The sequence below is a fragment of the Pleurodeles waltl genome, chromosome 9, assembly GCF_031143425.1.
Source record: "Pleurodeles waltl isolate 20211129_DDA chromosome 9, aPleWal1.hap1.20221129, whole genome shotgun sequence".
NCBI classification, from domain to species: Eukaryota; Metazoa; Chordata; class Amphibia; order Caudata; family Salamandridae; genus Pleurodeles; species Pleurodeles waltl.
The window spans coordinates 994,447,279-994,459,369 of record NC_090448.1 but is presented as its reverse complement, the minus strand read 5'-3'; the positions used below and the strand labels follow the sequence as shown (position 1 = coordinate 994,459,369).

The 12,091-nt window shown below is 47.5% G+C and overlaps 1 protein-coding gene across 12 annotated transcripts in view; it reads right to left on the bottom strand.

The window, feature by feature from the left end:
• KTN1 (kinectin 1) overlaps positions 1-12,091 on the bottom strand; it is a 653,615-nt gene that overhangs the window by 250,891 nt on the left and 390,633 nt on the right. For all 12 annotated transcript variants that reach the window (XM_069208520.1, XM_069208523.1, XM_069208524.1 and 9 more), the window contains exon 22: positions 10,731-10,821. In XM_069208520.1, the coding sequence (XP_069064621.1) occupies positions 10,731-10,821 (91 nt within the window). The remainder of the gene's footprint in view (positions 1-10,730; positions 10,822-12,091) is intronic.

Genomic DNA, 12,091 nt, shown 5'->3' with positions numbered 1-12,091 from the left:
ACGCCAGTCGTGATCGGCTGTGCATCGACGGCTGAGTTAGTCTACTCCTGCGTTGAGAACCTACCAGATGTTGAACCACCAGGGTAATGCCCTGATGTTCCAGCCATGTCCAGTGGCGTAGTGTCTCCTGACAAAGGATCCAGGACCCTACCCCGCCCTGCTTGTTGCAGTACCGCATGACGGTAGTATTGTCCGTGAACACTTGCACTACTTTCCCTTTGAGAGAGGGAAGAAATGCTTTCAACGCAAGCCTGATCACCCGCAGCTCCGGAAGATTGATATGGAGCCCAGACTCCGCCGGAGACCAGAGGCCTCTGATCTCCGCCTCTCCCATGTGGCTGCCTCAACCAGGAAACAACGCATTTGTCACTATGGATAGACCTGGCTGGGGAAGAGAGAGGGATCTGCCGTGGACCCAATGTGGATTCCGAATACACCACTGCTGTTCTTTCGCATTCTCCTCCGAGATCTGGACCATGTCAGAGATTCCCCTGATGCTGCACCCACTGGAACTTCAACTCCCACTGCAGAGCCTCATATGCCATCTGGCATGTGTTACTAACAGGATGCATGCATCCTCAGAGTCAGTCTCACCGAAACCCAAGACAGAGGCTGAAAGATCGGAATCATAGCCTGAATATCTTGGAGCCGCTTTTTGGGAGGACAAGCCCAAAACTTCACTGTGTCCAGAACAGCTCCGATGAAAGGGAGCATCTGAGAAGGAGTCAGGTGTGACTTTGGCACATTGATAGTGAACCTCTGTGTGTGGCTCACCGTAGCCTGAAGGTGAGAGATGACTTTCTAGGGCGAGTCAGCCTTCAACAGCCAGTCCTCAAGGTAGGGGAAAACTGAGACTCCTAACCTGCGCAGATAAGCTGCAACCACTGCCATCACTTTCATGTACACCCAAGGGGCGCTGGTAAGGCCAAAGGGGATCACAGTAAACTGATAGTGCTCGTGACCTACCACGAATCGTAGGTAACATCTGTGGGCAGGCATGATGGGAATGTGGAAATAAGCGTCCTTCAAGACCAACGCTACCATTAAGTCTCCTGGGTCTAAGGCAGACAGGACCTGAGCCAGGGTGAGCATTTTGAATTTCTCCTTCTTGAGGAAGTAAGTGAGGTCCCGAAGGTCTAAGATAGGACGTAAGCCCTTGTCCTAAAAAGTGGCAGGAATAACAACCACAACCTACTTCTGGCACAGGTACCTTCTCTATGGCTCCTTTGGCCAAGAGAGCCACGACTTCCTGTGGAGAAGTGCCAAATGATGCTCCGGAAGCTGGCTGATTGATGGAGGAATGGCTGGTGGGGCAGATTCGAAGGGGAGGGAATAGCCCTTTCGAGCTATCTGTAAACCCACCTGTCAGTAGTGACGGATTACCAGTGGGGCAGGTGATAGCGAATCCTGCCGCCAACTGGATTGGAGTGAGGGGACGGACTAGGAGGGTTTGGAGGCTGCAGCAGGGGCAGGGGTGGACTGGGCAGCCCTCTGGTTCCCTGTCCCACGCCCACATGGTATTCCGCGTCCCCTGCCACGCAGGTGGCAGAACAGCATGGGTGGCACACTGGCTGGGTGGGGGGCACGACAGGGAGCCTCTTCTGTGGCCACGAAAGGTGGACTATTTGGGGTGAGGGGCAGCGGAAAGGCCAAGGGATCGAGCCGTAGCCCAGGAGTCCTTGAACCTCTCCAAGGCAGAGTCCGCCTGGTCTCCAAAGAGACGTGAGCCAACAAAGGGCATGTCCATAAGAGACTGTTGGACATCCCCCGAAAAAAAACAGAAGTACGCAACCAGGCGTGGTGTCTCAAGGCCACCTTCGTAGCAACCAATCTGCCCAAAGAGTCTGTTGTGTCCAGCCCACAGATCTGATCGTGAACTTCATTGCATTTCTCCCATCGTTGACAGCTTGGGAGACGATAGCACAGGCCTCCTCCAGTATCTGAGGCAGAACTTGTGCAACCGTATCCCACAGAGAGAGGGTATAGCAGCCCAAAAGGCATGCTGTGTTCACAGACCGTAGCGCGAGACTGGAGGAAGAAAACATCTTCTTCCCAAATTGTTCCAGCCTTTTTGACTCTCTATTCGGGGGTGCAGAAGGGAATGCGCCTGAGGAAGAGGAAGCCTTTAATGACAAAACTCAAGCGTGAAGTGTTGGGACAGGAATTTAGGGTCGTTCAGGGTGGGCCGATGTCAGCGTGCAATAGTCCTGTTTACAGGAGCCCCTGTGTTGGGTTTGGACCAAGTACCCAAAAGGACATCGGCGAGGGCTTCATTGAATGGCAAAAGAGGCTCAGATGTGGAAGCCCCTGGCTAAAGCACCTCTGTCAGGAGATTGGGCCTGACCTGTACAGTAGATAGCCCAAGGCCAATGGCCTCAGCTGCCCTACTGACGACGATAGCATAAGTCGCTCCCTCCACCGTAGCCACGGTAGGAGACAGCATGTCAGCGTCTGGAGAAATGACCAGGCCACTGGCCTCATCCAATTCCAGTGCCCAGTCCTGAGTGTCAGGGTTAAGGATTGGGTCGATGGTGGACACCACCAATGTCAGGAGCGTCGACAATCAAACTGGTGCCAGGGAACATCTCATTGGTATGACCAGCGTCAGTGTTGATCCGCGAGCGGATCCAGAGGGGACATCGGTGGCCGGAGACAAAGCCGCCAGCACGGAACCTGAAGGCCCCTCGTCCGAAGCCCTTGGGCTCGAAGGCACCGTATCAGGGTCAGTCAGTCCAAAAATGAGGTGCATGGCCTCATAAAACTCCTTTAATTGGGCATGGGGTCGCTCCGACTCCAGGGAATTCGGGAAAGTGCGGAGCAGACCCAGAAGCAGGCTCCACAGACTGAGGCCTCGAGCATCAACGCACCTCCTGCGTCGTATTAGACGAGAGATGGGGTAAAGTCGAGGGGCGACGGGACAGATTCAACGACGACTTCTTCTTACCTGTGCCCAAAGACTTTGAGGAAGAAGAATGGTGGTGGCTCCACGAACGGTCTTGAGACCTTCCCCTCGAGCGAGACTGGGACCTACGCGGAGTCGGGCACCGGGCCACCATGAGCTTGAGGGACTGCTCTCTCAAGGCCTTCGGGTGCATGCCCCGGCACTCAGAGCACAACTTCGGGTTGTGGTCGCACTCAAGCACCACAAACAGACCCGATGAGGACCCGTCACCAACATCATGTGGTGACGGTCCTCACACGGCTTGAAACCGGTCTTTCGGGACATCTCGACGCACCAAAAACTCACCAAAAACCTTGACAAAACGGTCAAACTCGGTCAAAAAGAGACCAGGGTAGCTCTCTCTGGATCAGCACGTGACGCGGAAAGAAAAGAAATGGCGTCACTGCGCAGAGGCGGTGTCCATGCACTACTCCTGAAGTCATCACGGCAACTACGATGCCAACGACACCCGTAGAGTCGACCAACGCCCAAGGGTCTTGCTCGAAGAAAAAATCTCCAGATCCAGTCTGATGCCTGGGGGGAAATTCTAAGGTAAGGAATCTGTAACTATAAGTCTCAATCGGATACCCAGCAACAATAACCACAAACACACATAGGAAGGCGACATACAGCCAAAGCACACATGATTCATACAGCATCACATAAATACAGAAGCGGTAGACCTATCCATCCAGACCTTTCCCTTCAAACGAAATATTCATGTACCAGTTAACCACAACTATGACACATAGAAAAACACCAGAGTACAAATAAGAATTACTGAGCCTGGCTCATTCTGCCCGCTTATGTGGACATGACTGTTGACACTATTGTGAGCTGTGTCGTTTTTGGTGTGGCGTACTGAATATTGTTTGCAGCATTCAACAATTTCAAATGCTGTGGGGATCTAAGAGCCTGGGACTACTAGCACTTGCTGAGTGAAATTTCTGGCTTAGTGATGAGTGGAGTGAGTGAAGTATATAAATTGTATGTTTCGAAATGAAAATGTCACTTACCCAGTGTACATCTGTTCGTGGCATCAGTCGCTGAAGATTCACATGTTGTGCATAGCCCGCCATCTGGTGTTGGGTCGGAGTGTTACAAGTTGTTTTTCTTCGAAGAAGTCTTTCGAGTCACGGGACCGAGGGACTCCTCCTCTTTGTCTCCATTGCGCATGGGCGTCGACTCCATCTTCGATTGTTTTCCCCGCAGAGGGTGAGGTAGGAGTTGTTTGTTAGTAATAGTGCCCATGCAATGGAGTGAATAAGTATGTACCTAACTAAGATTTAATATATTTACAAATGTACAAAGTTGAAGCTAACTTCCAAACGGCTACAGGCTCCCGGGGAGGTGGGTGGGCACATGTGAATCTTCAGCGACTGATGCCATGAACAGATGTACACTGGGTAAGTGACATTTTCAGTTCGATGGCATCTGTCGCTGTAGATACACATGTTGTGCATAGACTAGTAAGCAGTTATCTCCCCAAAAGCGGTGGCTCAGCCTGTAGGAGTGGAAGTAGTCTGAAATAAGGTTCTTAGTACGGCTTGACCTACTGTGGCTTGTTGTGCTGATAGCACGTCTACACAGTAGTGCTTAGTAAATGTGTGAGGCGTAGACCATGTGGCTGCCTTACATATTTCGTGCATTGGAATATTCCCTAGGAAGGCCATGGTAGCGCCTTTCTTTCTGGTTGAGTGTGCCCTTGGTGTAATGGGCAGTTGTCTTTTTGCTTTAAGGTAGCAGATTTGGATGCACTTAACTATCCATCTGGCTATACCCTGTTTCGAGATTGGGTTTCCTGCGTGAGGTTTTTGAAATGCAATAAACAGTTGTTTAGTTTTTCTGATGTTTTTAGTTCTGTCGATGTAGTACATTAGTGCTCTTTTGACGTCTAATGTATGTAGTGCCCTTTCAGCTATGGAATCTGGCTGTGGGAAGAACACTGGTAGCTCTACCGTTTGATTTAGGTGGAACGGTGAAATAACCTTTGGCAAAAATTTAGGATTGGTCCTTAGGACTACTTTATTTTTGTGTAGTTGGATAAAAGGTTCTTGTATTGTAAACGCCTGAATTTCACTTACTCTTCTTAGAGATGTGATGGCGATGAGAAATGCAACTTTCCATGTTAGGAATTGGATTTCGCAAGAGTGCATAGGTTCAAAGGGTGGACCCATGAGTCTGGTTAAGACGATGTTAAGGTTCCATGAAGGAACGGGTGGTGTCCTTGGTGGTATAATTCTTTTGAGGCCTTCCATAAATGCTTTAATGACAGGTATCCTAAATAGTGAAGTTGAATGGGTAATCTGCAGGTATGCAGATATTGCTGCTAGGTGTATCTTAATGGAAGAGAAGGCCAGGTTCGTTTTTTGTAAGTGTAGTAAGTAACCCACTACATCTTTTGGAGATGCGTGTAATGGTTGAATTTGATTATGATGGCAATAGCAAACAAATCTTTTCCATTTGCTTGCATAGCAGTGTCTAGTGGATGGTCTTCTGGCTTGCTTTATGACTTCCATACATTCTTGTGTGAGGTTTAAGTGTCCGAATTCTAGGATTTCAGGAGCCAGATTGCTAGATTCAGCGATGCTGGGTTTGGATGCCTGATCTGTTGGTTGTGTTGCGTTAACAGATCTGGCCAGTTGGGCAACTTGACGTGGGGTACTACTGATAGGTCTAGCAGTGTTGTGTACCATGGTTGCCTTGCCCACGTTGGTGCTACCAGTATGAGTTTGAGTTTGTTTTGACTCAATTTGTTTACTAGATATGGAAGGAGAGGGAGAGGGGGAAAAGCGTACGCAAATATCCCTGACCAGTTCATCCATAGGGCATTGCCTTGACTGCCTGTGTGGGTATCTGGATGCGAAGTTTTGGCATTTTGCGTTCTCCTTCGTTGCAAATAAGTCTATTTGAGGTGTTCCCCAACGTTTGAAGTAAGTGTTTAGAATTTGGGGGTGAATTTCCCACTCGTGGACCTGTTGGTGATCTCGAGAGAGATTGTCTGCAAGTTGATTCTGGATCCCTGGAATAAACTGTGCTATTAGGCGAATGTGAATTGCCCATTGCCATATCTTTTGTGCCAGCAGGCACAGCTGTATCGAGTGTGTCCCCCCCTGTTTGTTTAGATAATACATTGTTGTCATGTTGTCTGTTTTGACAAGAATGTATTTGTGAGTTATGATTGGTTGAAATGCTTTTAATGCTTGGAAAACTGCTAGTAGTTCGAGGTGATTTATATGCAGCTTTCTTTGATGTACGTCCCATTGTCCTTGTATGCTGTGGTGATTGAGGTGTGCTCCCGACCCTGTCATGGAAGCATCTGTTGTTATCACGTATTGTGGCACTGGGTCTTGGAAAGGCCGCCCTTTGTTTAAATTTATGTTGTTCCACCATAGAAGCGAGAGGTATGTTAGGCGGTCTATCAACACCAGATCTAGAAGCTGACCCTGTGCTTGAGACCACTGTGATGCTAGGCACTGTTGTAAGGGCCGCATGTGCAACCTTGCGTGTGGGACAATGGCTATGCATGAGGACATCATGCCTAGTAGTTGTAATATCATCTTCGCTTGTATTTTTTGTGTTGGATACATGCGTTGTATAATCTTTTGGAAATTTTGAACCCTTTGTGGACTTGGAGTGGCTATTCCCTTTGTTGTATCTATTGTGGCACCTAGGTATTGTTGTACCTTGCACGGCAGAATGTGTGATTTTGCATAGTTGATGGTGAAACCAAGTTTGTAGAGGGTTTGCATGACTTGATCTGTGTGGTGCGAGCACCTTGTCAGTGAGTCGGTCTTGATTAGCCAGTCGTCTAGATACGGGAATACGTGTATTTGCTGCCTTCTGATGTGTGCAGCCACTACTGCTAGGCACTTTGTGAAGACTCTTGGTGCAGTTGTTAAACCGAAGGGCAATACTTTGAATTGGTAATGTATTCCCTTGAATACGAACCTTGGGTATTTCCTGTGCGACGGATGTATTGGTATGTGGAAATACGCGTCTTTGAGATCTAAGGTTGTCAAGTAGTCCTGTTGCTTTAGCAATGGTAACACTTCTTGTAGCGTGACCATGTGAAAGTGTTCTGATTTGATGTAGGTGTTTAGTGTTCTGAGGTCTAGGATTGGTCTCAGTGTTTTGTCCTTTTTTGGTATTAGGAAGTACAGGGAATAAACTCCTGTGTTTATTTGTGTCTTTGGTACTAGTTCTATTGCGTTCTTTTGCAATAATGCTTGAACTTCTATTTCCAGAAGGTCTGAATGTTGTTTTGATAAATTCTGTGCTTTTGGTGGTATGTTTGGAGGGATTTGCAGAAATTCTATGCAATAACCATGTTGGATAATTGCTAAGACCCAAGTGTCTGTAGTTATTTCCTCCCATGCTTGGTAATACTGACCTATTCTTCACCCCACTGGTGTTGTGTGGAGGGGATGAGTGACATGTGAGTCACTGTTTGGTTGTAGGGGTTTTGGGGCTTTGAAATTTTCCCCTATTCCTAGGGAATTGTCCTCTGTATTGGCCCCGAAAGCCTCCCCTTTGGTACTGTCCCTGGTAGCTGGACGGTGTGGCCTGTGAGGTGCTGGCTTGTGTGGCTTGACCCCGAAACCCCCCTCTAAAGGATGTTTTGCGGAAGGTGCTGTAAGTGCCTCTGCTCTGCGGGGAGTAGAGTGCGCCCATGGCTTTAGCAGTGTCCTTTTTGAGTTTTTCAATCGCCGTGTCCACTTCTGGTCCGAACAGTTGTTTCTCATTGAATGGCATATTGAGCACTGCCTGCTGAATCTCTGGTTTAAAACCAGACGTTCGTAGCCATGCGTGCCTTCTGATAGTCACAGATGTGTTAATTGTTCTTGCAGCTGTGTCCGCTGCATCCATAGAGGAGCGTATCTGATTATTAGATATGTTCTGTCCTTCCTCAACCACCTGTTTCGCCCTCTTTTGTAGCTCTTTGGGTAGATGCTCAATGAGGTGTTGCATCTCGTCCCAATGGGCTCTGTCATAGCGCGCAAGTAGTGCTTGAGAGTTAGCGATGCGCCACTGGTTTGCAGCTTGTACTGCGACTCTCTTTCCGGCTGCATCGAACTTGCGGCTCTCTTTATCTGGGGGCGGTGCATCCCCAGATGTGTGGGAGTTGGCTCTCTTGCGAGCTGCTCCTACTACGACGGAATCTGGTGGCAGCTGTGAGCTGATGAAAACAGGGTCTGTGGGAGGTGCTTTATATTTCTTTTCCACTCTTGGTGTTATTGCTCTACTCTTGACCGGCTCCTTGAAGATTTCCTTTGCGTGCCGAAGCATTCCTGGGAGCATAGGCAGGCTTTGGTAGGAGCTATGGGTGGAGGAGAGGGTGTTGAATAAGAAGTCATCCTCGACTGGTTCCGAGTGTAGGGACACGTTGTGGAACTCTGCTGCTCTAGCCACCACTTGTGAGTATGCTGTGCTATCTTCCGGTGGTGAGGGCTTTGTAGGGTACGCCTCTGGACTGTTGTCCGACACTGGGGCGTCGTATAAGTCCCAAGCGTCTTGGTCCTGATCACCTTGGCTCATGGTGGTGTGAGCCGGGGAATGTGATGGAGTTTGTGCCAGTGAAACGTTAGTTACAGGTGGAGGAGAGGGTGGCGGAGTTACCTTTTTCACCATTTTTGTTTGTGGTGCTTGGTCTGATTGAAACTCCAGTCTCCTTTTTCTCCTAATAGGGGGAAGGGTGCTTATTTTCCCTGTTCCTTCCTGTATAAAAATACGTTTCTGAGTGTGGTCCACTTCGGTGGTTTGCAACTCTTCCTCAAATCTATGCTTTCGCATCTGAGAGGACAGTGATTGCTCCTCTGAATAGGAACCGGTAGGTGGGTCGGTTGCGGGTTGTTTTTGCACCGAAACCCTGTCTGTACCCTTTTTCGGCTCCGAAGTGACCTTCTTTTTCGGAGTCGAACCCTCTCGGCGTCGATCTTCCTCGGTGCCGCTGTCTCTGCGTCGAGCAGTTTCGGCTCCGATATCTCGGCGTCGATGTTTTTCAGCAGCACTTTCTCGGTCCCGAGAAGGCTGTGTGCCGGTGTCTCGACCGGAGTCGGACGATCTCGGCACCATTTCGGCCTTTTTCGGTGCCGATGGTCGGTCACCGAATTTATGGGTCGAGCCATGGCCTGGTGGCAGTGGCGTCCCCTGGGCCTTGTCACTTTTCTTGTGTGCTGGCTTCGACGTCTTACTCACAGTTTTTTGGTCGTCGAATTCTTCGGAGTCCGAATCATTGATCGAGAAGATTTCTTCTTCCTCTTGTTCCTCGAACTCTCGGTGAGCTGTCGGCGTGGACGCCATCTGCAGTCTTCTGGCTCGACGGTCACGGAGTGTTTTTCGGGACCGGAACGCACGACAGGCCTCGCAAGTCTCTTCACTGTGCTCAGGCGACAGGCACAGGTTACAGACCAAATGTTGGTCTGTATACGGGTATTTGTTGTGGCATTTAGGACAGAAACGGAACGGGGTCCGTTCCATCAGCGTTGTTTTACACGCGGTCGGGCCGACCAGGCCCCGAAGGGGGATCGAAAACTACCCCGAAGGGTACCGGAGCTCTTCACTCTTCAATTCGGTGTAGATTCTAACTAAACCGATCCCGAACGCAACAATACCGACGTAATTTTTCCGATATTTAGCTAACTTTCCGTTCCGAAACCCGGAGCGAAAGGAACACGTCCGAACCCGATGGCGGAAAGAAAACAATCGAAGATGGAGTCGACGCCCATGAGCAATGGAGACAAAGAGGAGGAGTCCCTCGGTCCCGTGACTCGAAAGACTTCTTCGAAGAAAAACAACTTGTAACACTCCGGGGGTTTAAACAGCAGCTGCCTGCAGCCATGCAGCTCTACAGATGTCTCTGGGTCCTGAGTACCTGGGCTCATAATTATCAGGTCCAGAGTTTAAGAACACTATGTCTACCCTACCTTCTACCCTCTAACCACGAAGCCGGATGACTCTGATGGTCATCCCAGTATCAATTAGATATAATCTATGTCACCATATTACATTATATATGCCTATTCATTAACTGATCACTCATCCCCAACAGGACATGCATTTAATCTATGAAATAAGAAGTGAAACCTTGCTAGCAACTGAATGGCACAAATATAACCTAACTAATTAACGAATTCTAAACATATAGGCCTGCTGGGACCAAAGAGATCTGACAGAAAGTGCTGGTTTCTGTGGACTTTACCACACTGCAGGTGCCAAATAATCCCACACTCGGAGTGCTGGCTTTCTGGAATGAGAAAACAGATGACACTAAAGCAGTCAACTTGACAAATCCCTTCAATTGAGAACTCATAATTGCAATCATATAACGGAGGTCTGCAACACAGTCTATACAGGCAGACACTCTCCCCCTATTTGTCAACATGTGTTACCACTCGCATAAGATCACAGAGTAGCTATCCTCTTGCCACAACCAGCTTATGAAATTGGACCAAGAGTATAAAAGATAAAGCAAAGCTTCCAGCACATCACCTATTTAAACAAAATGTGAGTTTATCTCTCATGCTTCCTTACCTATCACACTACAAAGGGATGCACCTCATAACAAGATACTCACAATCAACAGGGTGGGACGACATGGAAAGACATCTTACACTGGCTCAAAGGAAAGACAATAATCTACCAAACACACATATGCACACACACAGACAAGTGCTTCAGTGCCCCAGGTAGGGGTATTAATCACTATAGAAATAATTTAATAGAATACAATGCAACATAATTAGAAAGACCCATCTAGGTTTTGGCGGTGCAACCAAAGACAAAATACCTGAACAGTTTCTTCTTTGTTGGCCGTCTTGAGGACTTCAGCTTGCAGGCGCTCTTCTGTCATTTTAATCCTTCCATCCTTCTCATGGATTCTTCGATAAAGAGACTAGTGTTAATTTGAGAAAGAACAGATTGATAGACTAATAATAATCATTAATACACCTATACAGTGCACAGCACAAATGTTTTTTTCTAGACACTGATAAAGGTAATATAATCTACTAACACAAAAATCCTAATGTTAGCAACTGCTGAAGGATAAGAGGCTGAGATACAGCTGCATGGTTTTCAAACCTGTGATCTTAAAGTAACAAACATCTACCAGAATTTTGTACGCAAGGATAAAAGCAATACAGTACTCGATTAACAAAGAATTTGAAATAACATATACCAAAGAGGGTGACTGCAGCATAGTACCATAATGCTGTTTGTAAAGGTACATTTCTAACTGATTTGAAAGGAACTCAAAATACCTAGGGACTCAACATGTAAAAGGATTGTGCAAACCAAACAAAAAAAAACATCTTAACCCCTCATCTGTCCATTATGTGAAGAGTGCTTCATGGTAGGAAGCGTTAGTGATCTGCTGCTAAATTATGTAATACAAGGCACTCACTTGCAGAGATTCCCACTTCCCCCACAAGAATAACATGCCAGCAGGGACCTCTGCCTGTAAACAGCAGAGAGTGTGCGGGATGCAACTACGTGGGAGTTCCCATGCATACCCCGATTTACTGGCATCCACAACTGCTCTTAAATTCCCCACAGTGCTAGGGAATTGCAAGAGTATTCTGCTTTATTTGGACCTCATGAGAATCAGTGAATATACACTGAAGGCCTTACGATCATTTAAAAAAAAAAAAAGAAACATATCTGTGCTTTGAGTGGCAGACGGAAGACCTAGCATTAAGGAGAAAGCAAAAGTAATGCAACACCTTATCTTCCACATCAAAACTTGTAACAGTGGTGGTAGGACTCACCACTCACCAATGCAAGCAAGTCAATTTTTCAAGACTCAATGCTAGAGAATAGAATTTTACTTAAAAAGCATGGGAAAGCTGCTGCGGCCCTCCTCGCTCAATCAGAATCAAGAAGCCCAAAAAAGGAAAATGGAATTTATTTAGAGTAATATCAAAAAGACCTTGGCAAAGCTTTCAACCTTCCAAAAACCAGAATCTTTGAAGAGGGTAGATATTTTGACAGTGTTATGTTTAGTAAGTATAACTAATTCTCCAGCACTGAGCTTTCTACAGATCAACTCATTTCCATAGTAGCGTGACAAAGAGAAGCCTGGTGAAGTGGGGAGGTGCAGTGAGAATTAGGAATTTCTGACTGGTGATCAAGTGGAGTCCATGAGCAGAA